This window comes from Crocodylus siamensis, chromosome 5, assembly GCF_052110815.1.
Source record: "Crocodylus siamensis isolate JL-2025a chromosome 5, ASM5211081v1, whole genome shotgun sequence".
In the NCBI taxonomy this organism is placed as follows: domain Eukaryota; kingdom Metazoa; phylum Chordata; order Crocodylia; family Crocodylidae; genus Crocodylus; species Crocodylus siamensis.
The window spans coordinates 67,369,802-67,390,624 of record NC_143399.1 but is presented as its reverse complement, the minus strand read 5'-3'; the positions used below and the strand labels follow the sequence as shown (position 1 = coordinate 67,390,624).

Here is a 20,823-nt window from a genome sequence, read left to right as displayed (position 1 = left end):
TTGAACAGGGTGCTTTTTACCCCCTCATCCAAATCACTGATGAAGATGTTGAACAGTGCAGGCCCGAGGACCGAGCCCTGTGGAACCCCACTGCCCACGTCCTTCCAGGTTGAGAAGGACCCATCTACTACCACCCTCTGGGTGCGGCCCTCCAGCCAGTTGGCGACCCATTTGACTGTGTGGGTGTCTACACCACAGCCCCCCAGTTTCTTAATGAGAACAGGGTGAGAGATAGTGTCAAAAGCCTTCCGGAAGTCCAGGAAGATTATATCCACTGCTACCCCTGCGTCTAACAATCTGGTGATCTGATCGTAAAAGGCCACCAGGTTGGTCTGACAGGACCTTCCACTGATGAACCCATGTTGGTTGCCCAGTATATATGCACAGTACCACACTAAGCTGGCTACATTTAGCCAGCAGCACTATTTCTGGTACAGGGGCTGGGGTCTTCTTCAAAACCTAACACAGTATAGCCAGCTTAGAGCAGCATTGTGCTCAGCATTGTATTAAACCAACTATTGTACTATTGTATTTTCTCATATACAGCCTGCCCCTGAATAAGATACGCACTTTGTTTTTGAAAGCAGAATGAAGAAAAAAGGGACCGCAGAGGAGAGGCCAACATTTCTGTTATCTGTTATTGAAAATATTTAATATCAGAACAACTCTGCAACAGAAGTATGGAACAATAGAAATTAACACTCTTCAATAAGAAAACCTAAACTTGGGTATCCAAAAATTAAATACTATTATTCTCCACTTCTCTGAACTTCCAATAGCTTTCAAACAAGAATTAAGGATCAGATTCTACTAGCAATATCAACATTTAACATAACTACTCCAGTAGAATCATTATTAAATATGAGTAACAGTGGAAAAAATGGGCCTCAAGTAATTAAAACTTTGAATTAGGAAAACACTACACTATTCCTACAGATTTCAGTGCCATTTAAATATGTATTTAAGTGACCTTTGTGAATAAGGAGGCTTTTCTTACTTAGAAGGGAGCCAAGTTTTCCATTTCCCATGGAAAATTGGAAAAAAAAAACACAGATTTTCTCTTTTAACTGAGAAAAACACTGACTTTAGATTTAAATGGAAAAACATGTGGATTTTCCACTTGTGCAAAGAGCTCTTTGCAGCTGGCAAGAGTTCCAGCTGCAAAGGTGGAAGGGGGGGGCCGAAGGAGGTCAGGCAGGCAGAAATGCCCTGTACGTGTGTGCGCTCATACATGCACATAGCCTCCAGGCAGCCTGGAGAGCAGCTCCCACAGGTAAGTCTGGCAGAGGGGAGGGGGGAATGAGGCCTCCATTGGGAGGGAGTTTGGCAGGGCTGGGGCTGCTGGCCAGCCAAGGTGGTGCATTTGCAGCCATAGGGCACTGCTGGGGAGCAGAATGGAATCGCAAGCAGCTTGTCTGCACTTCTGGGGAGGCCCTGGGGGGCACATACCCCCAGATCTGTGCATGGGGTGGAGACAGGCTGCCCTCCCCCTGGAGCCTACTCAGCCCAATGGGTGGAGCCTAGTGTGGCAGAGCAAAAAGCAGCCGAGCAGGAAAACTCTTCGCTGCTACAAGCATCACACCACCTTGGTAAAGTGCCCCCTTCCCACCCATCAGCAGAGGGGGTGGTGGCACAAAGTTGTGCCACCCGCTGCTGCCGGGTGAGCACGGGGGCACTTTGCCAGGGCAGCACAGAGCTTGCAGCGGCAAGGAGCTTCCCCACCCAGCCCTGCCCTGCCCTGCCAAGTTCCTCCCAGTGGGCAACACAGGCCCCAGGGGCAGGGCAGGGAGCCCTAGGCCGCCCCACCACAGGCTCTGCTCTGGACATGCTACCCAGGTGGGAGGGGGAGCCAGGCTCCATGGATGGAAACTGGGGCTCAGGCGCTGATGTGGGAGACAGGGGGCTGTGGACCTGGGTCCCTAGCCCTGTAGTCCTGGAAGCTGGGGGCCCCCTCTGGCAGGGCTGGAAGGGGTGAGGGGACTGTTGGGCACCAACAGGGCTGGGGGAGCTGTGGCTTGGGAGTAAGATGCCTGGACTTGCATCCTAGCAAGCTAAGGGGCAGAGGGAGCTCTGAAATTCCATAATTAAAAACCCAAAATCAAATTTATAAGTACTTAGAATTTTTTTATAGTGATTGAGGCACTAGTAGGCTTCCAAATTGCTTAAAAATTGTAAATATATCAATAAAATACTGTGTTCAATAGATAGATAGACAGACAGACAGTAGGGCAGTGCAAAATGTCACTGGGTGTTTTGTTTTGAAGCTGTTTCAATGCATTTTGAGCATGAAACAGTGAAATTGAAACCAAACAAAAAGCATCGAAACAGCTTTGAAACGAAATGAGGGCACTCAAAATGTTTTGAAAGTTTTGAAATGTTTCAAGTTTCAAAGCAGCCCGGTGGTGGAAGGCAGGGGAGAGCCAGCACTGCACTCTGAGCAGCTCCACAGCCCAGCGGGGAGTGCAGCCCCAGCTCTGCCCACCTCCCGCCACCGGACTGCATTCCATGGGGCTGGTGAAGCCGATCAGAGCATAGCCTGGTGGCAGGAGGCGGGCAGAGCCGGGGCTGCACTCTGATTGGAGAGTAACACTGGCTCTGCCTGCCTCCCAGGACTGGGCTGAGCTCCATGGAGCTGGGCACGGGCTGCACCCAGTGCTGGTTCCAGGCAGCAGCTGCAGCCTCCTGCCATCAGGCACAGATCTGGAGACCCACACCCCCGGAAGGAGTCTGGTACAGCCCTGTAGCCCTCCAGGTGTGTAATCTCCCAGATCTGTGTGCCGAATGACAGGAGTCTGCCGATGCCAGTAAGCGTCACAAATTTTTCTTTCAAGACTTTGAGGTGCAGGTTCCGAGAAACCTCTGGACCTATCTCCTTAAAACTTGGCAGACTTCATGCCCTCAGAAGGGGCTACCATCCCTGCAATCTGCATCTGAATCAAGCAACAAATGACAATGTTTTAGGTATTTTCATGATTCCCCATTATAGCTTATGGGCAAAACGTCGAAACCAGTCGAAACAGCAAAACAGCTTCAATGAAATGAAATGGGACAGTGCTTCAAAACAGAATAAAATGACACAACAAAGCACTGTCCCTTTGAAATGGCAAAATAAAACAATGGTGTCTCGAGCAGCCCTAGTAGATAGCTAGATAGTACCATTTCATTTTAAACATGGATTTGAGGGTTTAAATCAGAGAATTTTTAATTTTTATCAGAGAATTTGTGATTTTTAAACAGAGAAAACCAGGATCCCTTTTAATTAGGATGCCAATTGCTACCAAACTTCAGTGTTCAGCACCTCTGAATCAGGCTACTTTTATTTAGGTGTCCAAATAGCATTGTAGAAACTAAACATTAGTTGAGTTTAAAATCCTTGGGTCTGAATGAATAGTGAAAACTCATATTACTTTGGTAAAACTGATCCAATTGATTCTTATCTGCTTTTGACTTATTTTTTAGGCTATTTCTTCTTATGGGTTCACATATTACAAGTTTAAATTCTTTTTAAATAGTTCCATTTTTTTTTTTTAAACAAAAAGGGCACACAGACTGATCAAAAAGCAGAGTGAAGTAATATTTTGCTAGTGGCAACAAAGCAACTATACATGTTCCAAAATGTCTCAGACTGACAAAAGGGTGTGGTTTGTTTCAAGTACTTACAGTATTTAGAGCGTTAAAGGCTATGCAGCTGAATGCCAGTAATAATTGCAGCACAACTCCAAACCTGCTTTTACTAAACATGTAGCTCTGCCAGGATCTATGATGGCACCAAGCTGCTCCACTATATAATGTTGTACACAAATTATTCTCAGGTATCCACATTAAAAAACAAACAAATGAACAAAAAAAACTACTACACATTGTATAATCCATAACTTGGTTTGACACCATATACTAGTACCATCCACATTGCAACTATCTAGTGATTAAATTGTGAAAAGAAATATGTAAAGAACAAAAACATAATTACTGTAAAAATATGCCAAAAATTCTCACATCATTAACTAGGTCTTCTGTTTAGTACCATTATATATTTTATTCAGACAAATAATCACTCTCCAGAGGAGGTACTCACCCAGTTGAGCATACAGATTGTAAATAAACCTTTAATTTGTCCTTAAGAACGTTGTCAGTGATTCTCTAACAATATCTGATATAAGCTACAGTGAAATAACGTCCCTTTAAAAGTCCATGTAAACTCTGCACTCTTTCCGAAGAGCAGCCTTTCAGAATACCCTTTAGAAGAGCTGAGAGCACTTTGCAGGATTAGCCCCTAAGATTTACAAATAGCTGCTTGTCTTTTTATTTGGTTTGATTTTCAAACAGAAGACTGCAAAAGGGTGGGGGATCTGTTAACCATAAGCCCAAAGGCCTTTCAGTATGCAAACAAAACAGTGCAAGTACTGGTCATAAAAACAGAAGTTCAAAAAAAAAAAAAAAGAATCAGAGTTCTGTCAGACAACTAACTATAGCTTTGAGAAGAGTCAAGCAGCCCATTTAGACATGCAAGATTTTAGGATCCCGGTGAAAAAAATATTGGCAATATACTTATACTTGCAATGATGATCATGACACAGCACGATGGTACGACTTGAAGCTTTTTATCCCCATTTTTAATTCAAATGGTGAATTATTAAAAAAAGACACAAAACAAAACAAACCTGAGTCCATATGTCTAGAGCTTCTTCGAATTCCATTAGTTGGTTTCTACATAGCAAAAAACACAAATAAAGAGACATGAATAAACTGGTTTTTGTTTGTGAATACTGTGTTCTTTACATTTTGGTAATCTACCAGATAATCTGATTTTTTTTAAACATTCTTTTCTAAAGTTATCTTTACCTGTCAGAAATAGTATACTCTGAAAATTATTTTTAGGGTTATCGATTGTAATAAACTATTTTATAGTGAAAAACTACACTTTGGCATGGTCTGCCTCTGGGGAAGTTTAAGACAAGAAATGCAGTGAGACAGCATGTAAAAGAAGGCACTGTTGTAACACGGGGGGGGGGCGCACTTTATGCTGTTCCTGCTTCATACCAAGGCTGGTGAGACTGCTAGAAACACCGATACTGAGACCCTCTCTGAAAGGAGCATTAAATTGGAAATCCTCCCATGAAATACTAAACTATTCTATTTTTAAGGTACACACAATATTCAACATCCAAAGTACCCCACAAGCTTGAGGTTTATTTATATGTAAGTTCTGATTTGTAGCTGTTTCACAGATCTCCACATTAAAGTAGGCCCCCAAGAACCTTAGTGAAGAATATACTGCCTCAAACTTGTTTCAACTAGTAGCTTGCATGAGGGCTCATGCAATCACAGGGCATTTTTTTCCTGAGCCAAGTAGAAAAAAACAACAGATGTAGAACAAAGGGTACAATTATTTTCCTCAGAATATTTGCAGAGTCCTACTGGTATAGGATAAGCAATGAAGAAAGCCAGAATGATGCATCCCTGAGCATAGCCAAATTACTCAGCACTATAACACACTGACAGCTTTGAAGACAATTTTGAGTTTTTGAGTCTTGGGCTATTTACAACCATAATGGAGAGAAAAATCACTGTTTTCAGCTGCAATGAGAAAAGAGGACACTGTACTTACCCAAATCCAAGATAACTTTAAGATAACCTCCCAATAATAAAATTCTATCATGGAAAATTATAAATTTATTACAATTTTACGTGCCTAGAATCTAATTATCGGAGGGTTGTCTTAAATTTATACCCAAACCACTGCCCCTTACCACCCTGTACCTATACCTGCCCTGCCTGCCACTTGCTCCCCAACCCATCTGCTGCCTGCCCCTGCTGTCTGTTCCCCCACCCCTTGCCCCACTCACGCTTGTGCCTGACCCCTTGCTCCCCATCACTCTGGTGCCTTCCTTCCCACCACATGCAAAGTAATGGGGCAGGGGGGTGATGAATATAAGAGTTTGGTGATAAAAGTACTTTCTTCTAAATACTGCCATTTCTAACCTGTTCCCTTCCATTCACCCTGAAAAACCATCATCAGCCACAATGGCTGTAGGGAGGCTAAGATAATTTTACTCCAATAGAAATTCTGGGGTTTATGAAACCAAGAAAAAAAAATCTTTTCTGCTGGACCAAAAGCCAGGCCCTCAAATTCAGGGCAGCCTTGTTTTACACCGACACATGATTTCTATATCTATTGTTCAAAACTAGAGGCTTTGCTGTTTATTCAGGCAGACACTGAGTGGAAAGAAGCCATCATGTGGGACTGGAGAAGAGAACTAGGGAAAGGTCCATATGTGGGTAGCAATTTTTTTCTGTGGCCAAACCCAGTGTGGCAGCTGTTGGTATAACAATAATTGGATTCACTAGAGAAAAGAATAGAATGTAAAAATATAGCAAGAATAACTACTGGAAGAGTCTGGAGAGATACTAACTGCTTGTTCTCATGTTATGTGTAGATCTTACTGATATGCTACCTATATTCTCTTCCTTTCTTTAAAGGTTTGTCCTCATTTACAAAAAGGGCCCTTTACAGAACCCTAAAGCTGAATTTTACACTCAGTTTAAGGCATCAGCTCATGGCCAGAATGGTACAAAAGGGTCCTGTAACAAATGAGTTTAAGGCTCCTAACATTTTATATTCTACATAAAAGTCAGTTGACTGTGACCCCCATCAAAAAAGGACCTTCTCTTACAGGCCTTTGTAATCAAGTCATGGCAAGGAACATGGGGAGAGAAAGGATTAGATATAATTAGGGTAAACATTTTCCTCATTTAGCCACATATGTACGCATTGTCATTACCCTGACACGGGCAACTCTGTCCATAAAACACAGTAAGCAATTTTCAAAACTGAATGAATTTCATGTCCAACAATCAATAAATTTAAGCAAACCTATCAAATTTTAGATTCTGGTATTTAATAATACTAATGCATAACAGATATCTTTAGGAAGAAATATTTATAATGTAAAACAGGCAGCACACAGCAGAAAGTGAAGTAAACTGGCTGCCACTGAGGGTCCTATTATACAGAGCACACACAACGGATATTTTCAAGTGCATTTACAGCACAAGCCACTGAGTTCTCTAATCATAAGTGTAAACCCATCCTGCTATAGTGCTAGTTCAAGGTTTTACCCCTTCTCTCTCCACTCCTTGAAGCTCTGCCAATGTTCCTTTATGCTTCTAGCTGGATCCACTCAATGGAGACAGAATACTTTTATACCCATTTCATCTTGGCATCTACATTGAAACTATCAAAAATGGTAAAAACTAGTGCCAGCTATAATAGCCTTTTAGGGATAAGGACACTCGCCAAGGAGAAGTTGAACTGAATTAACCATCCTGTATACCTAGGCCAATGAGTACTTGTCAGAAGGTAGTTTTTATTCTCAATATAGCAACTATGCAGTGGAAACTCAGTGGAAATGTGCAACAACACAGAAACTAGCCATCTTAATTATGTATCAGTGGTTATTAACAGTCAGCGTTAATCCTCCTTTATATCTGTCATGCCAGCAATAATTGTCATTTGATTTGCAATGCCAAACTGAGACATGGTTAGGAAAGCATGCAAGCATAAAGAACAGCTAACATATCCAATAATGTTATTAGCATTATATACATAGTGCTAGTTTAAATCACAAAGCTGCATAAATTGCTGACCCAAAATGAATGCTAGGAATATACTATAGTGCCTTGGATTTCAAAAACTGTCTCTGTCTTGCCAGAACAAGTGGAAATTAAAGCTTTTTTGTCTACTGTGGCAGAATCTGCAGTAAGACATCTCAGCTGCAGTGCAACTTTTTGATGTTCAGAGAGTTTTGTAATGAAAGATCACATGTACCAACCAAGTTCTCTGGACATTAGCTAGTTATTTCATTATTTTGTCAAAATTACATAAAAACTATGGCCACTAGCTGCCTCCATGACAAGAACAGAATTTATGGGGAAAATCTGCTTTCTTCTGGAAAATTTCATAGAATTTGGTAATCTGTGGAACTGTACCCATTTAATGTACCAGCATAATACTGTAGCAGAATTTCTAACTTTCAACTCAGAATAGTTTTATCTCCATTTTTAGATTTGTGTCAGAGAACTGCAATTAGAGATGGCCTGAACTTAAAGTAACCATGTTATTTTATATTTTCTCTTTCCTTGTATTACAAACATTAACAAATCACCATAGAAACTACTTTAAACACACAAGCGTCCAATTGCTAATGCATGCACATGAAGCGATTCCTATTGCTAGAGTTTACACAGTTCTGAAGAAATACTATGTTAACTACAGAAAAAAAAAACTATGGCAATGAGCAATTTGTACACAGCAAGAAAACAAGTACCATATAAAATTAAAAACAAATCCTTACCTTGTGTTTCAGAGTCCCGTGTTCTGAAACATAAGTAAAAATTGGCATTATCAGTGGCTGTATATTTGATCTTTTATATAATAATGTCAGTCTGTACGTGCTGTGCAAAAACACACTACTGCTGTGTTTTGCTAACCAATACCTGTAATATGTTTCAACAGCCCCGGGGCCGAGCTAGTTATTGTTTTGCTAACAGTGTTCCCTCAGCTTATTGGCTCCTCAGGTAACAGTGAATCAAAGTTGTAAATGGCTTGTTTCTGAGTTATGTGGAATTTTCCAACAGTTGCATGCCAAACACAATTAACTAAATCTTTATAAATGATTATTACAACTTTCAAAACCACAGTATAAATGTTTGCAAATTCTGAAGTTCCTATTCACAAGTCTAACTTGTACCTCTTCTCATTTTTGTGAGAATTCACAGTATTCTGCACAGCTGTTAAACTTTATGTCTTTAATTTTGAAGTTCTCCAAGTTTTACGTACAGTACTTGGATTCTTAACCTTAGCATTGCTTTAATATACTTTAGGGTTCTGTTTTGCTTTCTGGGTGAACTTTTTCCTTTTCTTCCATTTAAGAAAGAAAAAAAGAAAAAAAAATTCTCTGGATTAGTCTCTGCAATAACTGCATCAGTGTGTCTGTGTTTAAACAGAAAACCACACATTCCCATGAATTCAGGCAGTGCTTTATGGAATGTGTAATCTGATCAGCATAAACACATTCATGCACTCATGATTTTATTTCAACGCCTTATCACCAAAATGCAACAGCTGTGTTTATTTCTATGTGCTGTTCTCTAAGACTATGCATGCGGTTAGGTAAGGAAAATTATATGCCTAGTCCGTAAAACATGGTAAGGCATGAAGACCATATAGTAAATAAGCCAATATGAAATTTTAAATTCCAGATTTTGATTTGCTAAAGCTAAAAAACGTATCTGAAAGTTTAAAATGTAGAACAAAATCAAGCAATGGTTAACATTTTATTAAAAGATAAAGTTATATGATGACAATAGTAATAATACAAAACAAGAAATCCCAGCAGGAAACAGGAAGGATAAAATACTTGCCACTATAAGCAGTACAAGTTTTCCACATGTAGGAAGTACTAGGGAAACTTTTTTTTTTTTAATTATACTTCTATAATTTTAAAAAATAGCTGCAAAGATTTTGTTCAGCTTTCCCAAAAGTAATTTACTTCTCTGCAGTAAATACGCAAGGAAAAGAAATTAAAGGAGTTGTTTTGAGATTATTAAAGGGTAGGGTTTTCTACAAAACTAAGGTAGGTGCAAATATTCCAAAACCCCCAAGATGAAAGCACTCTAAGTATCACACTTTACTCAAAGCTTTCTAGATTAGGCAGGAACTAAACAGCAAAGATTTCATTGCTTGCGGGGGTGTAACAATCAGAGCCTGCCTATACTGACTGAGGCCACAGGCTGGGGGCACTCCCACATGCCACCCAGGAGGCTCCTAGAGAATCTCAAGCCCAGTCGAGCAGCCAGTCACCCACAATGGGCCAATGCAGCCCCTCTCCCCAGCCCTGCCACCCCACCAGCTGGCTTCTGTCAGTGCTGGCTGCTCACAGGTAAGGAGAAGGAAGAAAGCCCCCTGCCATGTGGGCTCTCCCCAACTTGCAGGCACAAGTCTGGCGGGGGGTCGTAAACAGAGGCGGGTCAGAGCTGGACCTGCACAGCATAGCTAGGGACCAACATTCAAAAAGCCTGAGCCTGAATTCATTCAATCTTTGCAGGTTAGTCTAACCTGCCTAGACTGAATAAGTTTGCCATTGCACAGACATTCCCTCTGGACTGAGGAAATGCAGGCACATGCCTGCAGTGGCTCAGGCTAGAAGCCGGGTGAGGAGGACACTAGAGCAGCCCTCCCTTCCCTTTCACAGTGCTAAGCTGAGGGTGGGGCGTGGCCAGGCCCTGTCAGGACTTCTGATTAGGGAGGGGTTTAAACCCTCACCATACCTGCACAGTCCCAGGCTTTTCCCTGCTCAAGGGGCAGAGGTGTTGCAAGACCCCGGTCCCCAGCTAGCATGGAGGCAAAGGCAGGGGGATGTACAGTGCATGCATTTGTTGATGATACTGAGCTTTCCAATCTCTCTCTCCCTGCTTCTTCATACTTTCTACAAGCCTAACAGGAGAGGCAGCCAGCAGGGAGCTGATAAAACAGTGTTTATCAGCCCATCAACAAAACAAAAGTCTCTTTCATTAGTTCACGCTCTTCTTAAACAGCTTTTTCCAAAGGAGGAACAGGGGGACATTACCAGCTGATCTGCTGATTAGGTCCAAAAAGCTCTAAGCAGATACTGTTCTGTCTGCTTGTCCCAGTAAAATTGGAGATGCACTCACACAGAGACACCTCTCAGCATTAGCTAGCACACCACATGCCTAGGGTCCATGGGGCTGGGGTCTGTGCTGCGGGAGATGGGAGGGAGGGAGAGAGGGATCCCTGCTTGAGCAGTGAGAAGCAAGCAGCCTGGGAGGGGAGGGGAGGGGGAAACCAGACAGAACCTTCTGTACCTGCAGTCTCCGCCAGAGCTCTGGCTAGAGGGGAGAGGGGTGGGGACAGCCCTGTTCTGTTAAACACAGAGCACAGCCGGCCCAGCCCAGGGCTGCAAAGCACTCTGCTGGACCTTCAGGAAGGGTCCTGGGACAGACACTGTATAAACCAGTTTGACCCAAATCAGTTACGTCTGATACTACATTCAAACAAGTTTCTCTTAAATCAGTTTTGGTTTAAGATGAACCAGTTTCGGCCATTTTGAAACTGGTTTACATACACTGAATGTCTATTCTGTTACAGGTTTAAACCACTTTCTGATCACTTAAACAAGTTTATGTGTAATATCTGTTCCTAGCCCAGGGGGATCCACTCCTCTCTCCTTCACCCACCTGCTCCCAGTTCCTGGTGCAGCAGAAAGCAACACATGGCTATAAACTGCAGCTGTCAGGATGATGGTGGGTGGGGAGGGGATAGAAAAGAGAGGCCCTCTGCCACAGTGGCCCCGCCTCCAACTTGCAGGCACAGGTCTTGCAGAGGAGCCTGCATGGCAGGGTGGCTCTGTTCCTCCACTTGCCTGCCCTCAGTTCCCAGCACAATGAGAAGCCACACACTCACAGCTCCGAGATGCAGCTTATGGCAGGCCAACAGGGGCGCTCCTGTGTTGAGCCATCCACCTCACTGCACCTGACCACTTTCCAGGCTCCAAGTGCCTCCCTGGAGGCGCCTCACATCTGGCCGACCCCCTTCCTGGAGCATACCAGCTAGCCTGGGGGTAACACTGCCACCACCCAAGGATGGGCTTGATTTTGGCTCTGCGCACCCTAGGAAACAGGCCTAGTAGCCCTCAAGGGTACTTGATTCACTTCAGGAACATGGGATGCTTCCCTCAGTCAGAAGCACAAGTAGTGGTCTCCCTTAGTCAGACGAACCAAGGGGACCCCAAGGCATAATCTAGACCCACTCCCAATAAGTCTCCCACACTAGGTACTAAGGAGAACTTTACTGGTTACAAGGAGTAGGATTGGAATAGGGTACAGGGTAGAGCAATATCAGAGAAATCCCATAGAGCAAACTCCCATGGTTGGGTAGCCTTTGATCACGCATCTGAGTTACTGCAAGCTATATATCTAGTAAGAGCTCAGGTAGCTTATTCACAAGTATCACCCAGAGGCAGGTGAATATTTCCTCTTGATCATGGGTTTTGAGAGAGACAGCAAGTTTCAGATTATCCAGCTCTTCTCTCTCTCTCTCTCTCTCTCTGAGTCTTTCTCGTGGCTGCTGCCCCCTCCTCCTGGGCAGTCCTTAACTTATACAGCCCTTATGACCTCATTTACTTGGTCCAATGGAGGCCAGCACCTGTTGGCTGTCAGGCAACCAATTTGAAATGCATTACTAGTTGCTGGGCAGCCTTGCAGTTCCTAGCTCCCCAGGGAGCCCAAGCCCCTCACCCGGGTCTGTGATGCCAGTCACGTAGGCAGAGGCAGCAGGTTTCCCCCCTCCCTCAGGAATGTATCCAGGTTACCTAAAGAGATAGGATAAGATGTGGACCCTCTGCAGGGCCCATCTTAACCAAATTGTCACAGAACAGAGTTTTTGGGGAGAAACAGAGGTGGCCTTCTACCACACAGCTGTCCTGAGACTGAGGCAGGGATGGAGCACCCTGCCATGGAGACCTAGCTTGCACCCACCCCCAAGCCAGCAAGCTGGGGGTGGCCTGCACAGCAGGGGGCTCTGTCCCCCCACACTCCACCCAACTGCACACAGAAGACAGCCTTCTCTATCTCCTCTCTGTGACAGCCCAGGGGTAGGACTGGACCAGCGGTCACTTGAAGCAGAAGTACTGGCTGAAGCTAGTAGCCTGCCCGGTGACGGGCCCCTGGTAGGGTTGCCAACCCTCCAGGATTGCCCTATAATCTCCAGGGATTAGGTATAAATCTCTAGAAGAATGCTGAGAATCACCCAGGAGATAAATGATAAGCCATTCATTAAAATAAATATTAAATGTTGAATATGATTTATACAGTAGTCCAGTGGAGTTTTAAAATGTAATAGTAACGTTTCATTACTGTTGTTACATCATGTGATAAACCTCCCAGAATAGATTCAAACAGAGTTGGCAACCCTAGCCCCAAGGATGCCAGTGGAATGTGACCCACCTTGATATGTGATGGGATGATGTGGTACAGACTTAAAAAATGCACTCTAACCTAAAGCACTTTACACCTTGATACTACATTAATCCAGGGTTAACTTAGAGCAGGCTCCATTTTTATAGTGCTCTATGTGCCGTGAACACTGTTCAGTTATGGCTGTAGAGCACTTTCTACGCGCTTATCACACTATAAGTATAACATCTGTAACTATCCTATGAGTAATGTGTGTCCAAATCCACTAAAAGCCTATACAATTTTGACACTTATATCCTTTAGAATCCCTAAAGGCAAAACTCCCGTTTCTCCTGTATACCATATCCACCAGGTATTATAAATTACACTAAAACTGCACAAAGCCACTTCTTGGTAAGTTGCTTAATAATCATAAATATTTACACACACAATTAGAGGGAGGAAAATTTGTTGTTTTAACTTTTATCTTCAACTACCAGGCGCTCTTAATACTGGAATTCCAACAAGTCTCTTTTTCTGTCTTGGCATGAGGAAAGTTTATTTTAAAATGAGTTGGGCTTCACAGATGACAGAAGAAAGTCCTTCTAAAAGACAGTGCTGCTCAGTAAACCAAACTTGATTTTAATGCTTGCTAATGTTCATTGCTCCTTTTTTGTATATATCATAAACAAAAATTTGGGACTGAATTTCAAAACTCACAATAACATGAGCCCAGCATCATGATGTTTGTGATATACTGAAGGAAAAGAACCTGAATACTGACTTCTAATATTTAGGACTACTAGTGATGCAAAGAAATCAGTAACCTTGGAAAGTAATAAACATTCTGTGTTAATTGCATAGTACGCATTTTACCCAGAACAAAGTTTTATGGAGATAAAACTTCCGTGACGGTTCTGATGTTCAAAGTAAATACTGTGTTATTCCATTACTCCAAAACAAAAAAGATGCTGTTCCTGAAAACTATGGCCAAAATTGTAAAAGTGTAAACAAGTATAACTCTACTGTAACTCTGCTACGTCACACAAGTATTAGACCCACAGCAATTCTGTCAGGACTGACATACACCGAACTATTCTCTCGCCATCAAAGCCAACTATCATCTAAAGAGCCACAAACTAATCACCTGATAAATAATGCCCTCCCCCTCCCCCCAAATCTCTCATGAAAAATCTCTATTTACATCTATTCTAAACAACTCTACAGTTTCATTCTTTCTATCCTATATACTCTATGGTCTTTATGAATTGCTACAACCTGGGCCTCTGATTTTGTGTTCACTGGCATATTTTTTGCTTCATCTTTCCAGAAATGTTCATACACACCTCTTACAATATCATACACTCTGTCAGCAGAAACTATGCCTTTTAGAGATCTGGATGTTAACATGCTAAAAGCAAATGCTGCTATTAACTGGGATATCCAATGAAGCTCTCTTCTTCTGTCCCAGCACTTCACTGTTGCTGTGATAGTGCTTGTTTCAAGTGTCTCATCTCTTCCTCATGCTTCGTTTTGGAGGTTCCAAGTAGTCAGACTATGATCCTTTTGTACTCATGCCTTCTGACAAGGTACTTAAAATGGTTGCATCTCATTCCTACTATGAGTCATACCAATTTCTTTAGCACTGCATTTTCATTAAGTATCACTATTTTCTTGGTAAAGAATTCCAGGATGCTAGTATGAAACATACACAGTGCTTGTCATTTTAAATATCACTATTTTCTAATCACTTGAGTACAAGGAAACTTTAGGACTTAAGTACAATAAAAAATTAGGAAAATTAATCAAAATGAAACTTTAATCTAATTTAAGTAACCTGCATTAAACATGTGGACATTTTTTTAGAATTAAAGGCTGCTTATTTTGCTTAAAGTTTAATTCATTTGGGAATTAAAGTAAGTAAAACTAAGGCCACATTAAATCTACATAAGTTCATCTATAAGAAAATGTAATGCAATTTAATCTACTATAAATTCATACTTTTAGTTAATTAAGGTTCATTTTGATCCATAGTGCTCTGCAGGCAAACTCAAGTACATGGGAATCTTGGATATCTATAGGCAATTTTGGCCAATTCCTGATTTTTTTTCCCCCGGCATTCACTTTAAATAACCAGTGCGTCTCTCTCATCCAGTATCCTGTCTCTGAAAGTGGCAAGAAGTAAATGTTTTAAAGGAAGACTATACAAACAGGGCATGTGTGGAATAGACTCCCTGGCTGTCAAATAGACTCCCTGGCTGTCATACCTTCCCTGGCATCAATTATCACTGGATTAGGGATTTCAGAACATACTACCCTGACTTTCTTTTCAGTAGGTCCCAACAGACCTGTGCCCAATGAACCTATCTAAACAAGGGATCAGCAACCTTTTACTAATGCAAGCCACAGCTTGTAATTGGGCTACCATTCCCCTCAGAAGCAAACTTATTGAACAGAGACTGCAGGGAGGAAGAGCAGCCCACTACTCAAGCTGGAGCAGGAGGAGGCAATTGGCCCACCACTAGCAAAACACAGACCAGATCAAACAGCTAGGGATTGGTGCACCCTCAGTAAAATGCAAACTGGAGCAGACCTTTACAGGCCAAACCCAATGCCTTTCCAGGCTGAATCCAGCCTGCAGGCCATAAGTAACTGACCCGTGCCCTGAAAATCCCTTTTTGAACCTGGGTACACTATCAGCCTCTACAACCTGTTGTGACAACCAGTTAACTACATACCATGTTAAAAAGTACCATCTCTGGTTGTTTTAAACCTGCCTCCTATTTTTTTCCAGTGTGTGCCATAAATTCTTGTATTCTGAGACTGCACAACAGCTCCATAATTGCTTTGTCCGCATCCTACACTCTCTTCACAGGCTTCTATCATCCCCTTTCCAAACTCAAGAGTCCTTCACCTTTGCTGCCCATCTCTCCCTGCAGTCTCTGTATCTTTTGCAATTCCAGTGCAACATTTTTGAGACATGGGCCCCAGAACTACACACGGCACTCAAGATGAGGGTGTACCACATATTTTCTCACAGGCATAATGATGTTTTCAGTTTAATTTTCAATTCCCTTCTTAATGATGGTCATCCACTTTCTTGGTTCCCACTGCCTGCTGAACCAATGTTTTTATAGAACTATCTAAAGTGACTCAAAGGTCTCTTTCCAGAGTTGTAACAGTTAGTTCATAGAGTCCAGCATGGTGCATCTATAGTTTCCTTTTTCCCCATGTGCATTACTTTGTACTCGTCAACACTGAATTTTACTTTTTTACCCAATCACCATCTTAACAGATCTTTCTGCAGCTCTTCACCATCATCTTGGGATTTGACTACCTGGAATAATTTAGTGTCACCTGTGAATTATGCGTGTTCACTATGCACTCATTCTTCTAGGTCATTTATGAAAGAAAGTTAAAGGAATCAAAGAAAGTTAAAGGAAAACCACATCCTTTTTCCACAGCATATTATTATGAAACACTCAGAAGCACTTTTGGCAACATGTTCAATGTAAATCACATATCTTGAAGACATAGTTCTCTCCTGAGAGTTGCAAATACTCAACATCTGAAAATCTGGCCTGTCCCCATCATATTCTAAGCTTCCTATTAGTAGATGCAGTCTTGTTGAACACCACAAGTTGTGATGTAAGCAACATACTGAGGGGGCTTACTGTCAAATTGTAAGACATCTTTCATTCCACTGGTAAAAAAACCAGAAATAGCTTGTTTACAAAATACCCATTTTCTATTAAACAGATCTGACAAGAGATTTTTCTCTGATTGTTAAACCAGCAGCAAAGCAGGACAGAAATTAGTTCCTTTACTGCTGCTATTTAAAAATATGCCAGAGAATGTCTATCCTCAGATAGTTTACAAATAGCAATTTTAATTCAAGCATATACTGTGTAACCATGGACTGAGAGAGCTCTCCATTTTGGCAGCAAACTATTTTTCATGCATCTGTTCTGCACAATTTGGGGTTTAATCTAGAGGCTGAAATCAAGAGAAAACTGGGCCACATTCTCCAAGTTACTTATTACTACAAAAGCAACAGAATTAACAGCTGACCCAGATAAATGAGTGATTACCCAAATTAGCAACTGGGAGTTGCACAGTTTTGTGTTATTCAATGGAATAGTTGGGGATTACATACTAACTAAATGGCAGGTAGAATATAAGGGATACAATAGGCATCTTATCCTTTTTTATTAAAGTGATTATACTTATATATTTAAAATGGAGAAAATGTAAACTAGAATACCTTAAAGAATTATAAACTAGAATACCTTATTTCTGGTCCATTTACAATCTCATATTGTATAGGAAGGCAAAGAAGGATAAGAAGAGGTTGCTCACCATAGGACTTTATCCCCAGGTATCCTAATCCCAGAGTAACTGTTTGATTTTAGTAGGGATGAACACTACTTATTTAATAAGGGAATACTTTAACAAAGGCTAAATCACAATATTTAAGTTAAACATGAAATAGCTCATTCCAATCAGCATTCTGGGATTTTAGCACTTGCTGGTCAATGCTGGTTTGGAGGGCAGCCAACATATCTGTAGCTATTGATCAAGCTAGGGAAAAGGTAAACCATTAAAAACATAAAAATTAGGAACAATTGCAAGAGGACAAAATTATTCTTCAAATACTACACAAAAAAAACCACACTGCTTATGTGATTGAAAGAGTCATTAGCCTATATAATCAGGAAGCATTTGTTCAGGGCACTCTGTGCAAGTTTAGGAGGAAGGATTTGGCAAAAGAAATGGTATGGTTGAAATACAATAATGTGATAAAGTAGACTAATAATTTCCCTAATTTAGACTTGAAAAACAGAGTCAAACACTGTTACCCAAGATCTAAGGTAGGTCCTTCAGGGAATACTGGGATCTCTAGGACCAGAAAACTTGTAAGGTTACATAACTGACTACTGTCATGCCCATATAATAAAAGGGAGAATGTCAGATAACAGCTTCTCCTCTCTATTGCTAAAAGTAAATACAGAACTTCACTTCTGTTCTTTCTCTCCCTGTCACAATTCCTTTTTCCTTATTACATATGTATATGTATAGTGGGGGTGTCAAATATATGGCCTGAAGGCTGGATCCAGCCTGCAGAGCCCTGCCATCCAGCCCCAGCATTGCCCCTGTTCTTCCCCATCTCTCTCTCCTTTCCTCCAGCATAAATGATCAAGTAGCTGCTCCAGCTGGTCTGGGACCTGCACTACATGTGGTGCAAATCCTGAAGTGGCTGAAACAGGACTGCATGCAGTGCAGTCTGGCCAGAGCAGCAACCATGCTTCACAAGGTAGCTGCCCTGGCTGAACTGTACCATGCAGTGCCTACTCTGAATTCAGGCACCACATGCAGCATTGGATCCTGGAGTGACTGGAGCAAGTGCTGTGTGCAACACAGTCCCGAAGCTGCTGGGGCAGCCACCACATACAGTGCAGCTGCTGTTCTGGCTGGACTGCACCATACATTGCCCCCATTCCAGCTGCTCAGGGATCCACACTGCGTGAGATGCTGAAGAAGTGGCTGGATCAGGTATGCTGAGAAGGGGCTGGATAGTTTGACATCCCTGATATAGAGCATTTCCTCCCTCTGGAAGCCCCCATTAACCAGGCAGGAAGTCAAGGTGAAATCGTTCTCCTTTTTCTGTCTTATGCAGGAGTTCTTCTGTGAGAAGAACAGCCTTAAGGGTCAGAGGCAGAAATATGACTGACAAAAAGAGAAAACAGTACAGCAGGAGAGCAGGGAAATGTCACAACAGGACCTAGGGATAAAAGGTTCAAACTAGTGAGTGCAAGTACTATAGAAAATATATCTTCAGCAGCCCAATTTTTTTAGCTGAACAGAGTCACTGGAAACCTGGATGCTTTTATTAATGCCCCATAGTGAAAATGTACATGCACATATTTTATAAAGTCTGTGCTGTGTTAGACAACCCCAATGAAGGTGTTACATATGGACAGAAGTGTGGAGGAAGATTTGGTCTGGGAGTTAGAGTACAATAATATTGCTGGTGGGGTTTAGGATCAAATGGCAAAAGGATTCAGAAGACTGCTTGGGAATGAACAAAGCCATGCTGCAGAAAGTCTGGCAGAAACCAAAGTAAGCACTGCCACAGGACTTCCTTCACCAGAGGTACTTAAGGAAGCCCAGACAGAAACAACAATAATTAAAGCCAGAGGTAAATTTGGAAGCATTACACCATTCAGCAAATTACAACAGAATCTTTAACATGACAATTTCTCTAATCTAGTGAGCTGGCTTTCTTTAAAACAAGATGTCTAAAGAACCAGCATGTTTGTCTATGGGACATAGCTTGACAAAGCAGCAATTTATCTTTAGATACTGTCAACATTTCCCTCCTTGATGTATCATTTACACCCAACACTTATTAAATTTGTCATTCTAAACGTTCCATCTTTCTTTGCAAGTTGGTCTTTTGGATTTTCACCTACTGGGACTTGGAATGAACTTCAAAGGAACTTAAACCTCTCAGGGCAAGGTCTAAGCATCATTACAGAAACCTCTGATCTAAAAAGAAAATAAGTGATACATTGTATTTAGAAAGGGAGAGAAAAAATGCTGAAATACTGAAATACTATTACATAAATAGAAGGCACACCCTCATCCTGAATGTACTTTCCAATTCTGATTGCATTCCCACACAAAATGGGTTTCTAGAAATAGAAAAGGTCTAGAAAAGGGCACAAGAAATTATCTGAGGCATGGAAACACTTCCACTTAGATGGAGATAATAATAGGTTTAAATCTATTTGGTTTTGAAAGTATACTAATAAAAGGTGACATGATGAAGGTATAAAAAGTAATGAACAATATAGAAGTGGCCAGGTGATGGATTCTATTTATTTACACTCATAACAGAAAAACAAAAGGTCATGTAATGAAATTAAAAGGTAAAAACCCACACACTAACAAAAATCTTTTCTAGTACAACACAAACTATTCACAGCACCCCGTGCTACAGTACATTGTATAAAGGATGAGACCTTTATACAATCAAACAGGTCCACAATTAGATTAGCTAAAATTTATAACAGATATAGAACCTCATGCTTCAACATAAAGCAAACTCTAAAAGGCTGAAGAAGGCTGAGGCACAATCTACAGGGGGTTAGAGTAGAAGAAAAGATCTACATTTTCCTGTGAAGCATTCAAAATGGCCATTGGATAGACCAAAATACTAGATTAGACAGACCAACAATTTATCATGTGATAGGCATATCAGCTTTGTTACCATAACTCAGGCTATACAGAAGAGCCAGGAAATATTGTTCAAGCTAATACTAATTCTCCAGTGTCTCTTGCATCTTTTATACCCTTCCATACAAGATAATGTAATTGTTCCCATATAAAAACAAGTACTAGTACAATAAATGTTACAGTCATTCTATTACCACTGAATTATTCACCCTTATTCTTTATATGTTCTTATCTAACAACAACAAAAACATTACCCTTAATTTCCCACAAGAGCAACAGCAACACTAGACAACATTTTCAGAGGGAAACTAGCTTCTTTAAAAAAAAGAACAATACATTTCTTGAATAAAACTGGATTTTAAAAGGAAGAGCTCTAAACTTGTATTACAATGATACTGACATTTTCTTCATTGAAATGCATAGTTTTTCTGCCTAAAAGCATGAACACGTAAACACGTATGGGATATTTTAATTGGTGTGTTTCTTTAATAATATGCTCCAAGATTGTAATGCTTTATAGCCTGATACAATATACCAGGAATGCAGCAGCCTAGATCTGAGTTCCCAAGAGCTGATCAAATAATTCCAAAAGACTATTCAAATGCGAGCTGC

The 20,823-nt window shown here is 41.3% G+C and overlaps 1 protein-coding gene across 3 annotated transcripts in view; it reads right to left on the bottom strand.

The window, feature by feature from the left end:
• Positions 1 to 20,823, bottom strand: part of VAV3 (vav guanine nucleotide exchange factor 3) — a 283,108-nt gene that overhangs the window by 79,495 nt on the left and 182,790 nt on the right. For all 3 annotated transcript variants that reach the window (XM_090048785.1, XM_090048783.1, XM_090048784.1), the window contains 2 exons: positions 8,355 to 8,377; positions 4,662 to 4,707 (listed from right to left, as the gene is read on the bottom strand). In XM_090048785.1, the coding sequence (XP_089904911.1) occupies positions 4,662 to 4,707; positions 8,355 to 8,377 (69 nt within the window). The remainder of the gene's footprint in view (positions 1 to 4,661; positions 4,708 to 8,354; positions 8,378 to 20,823) is intronic.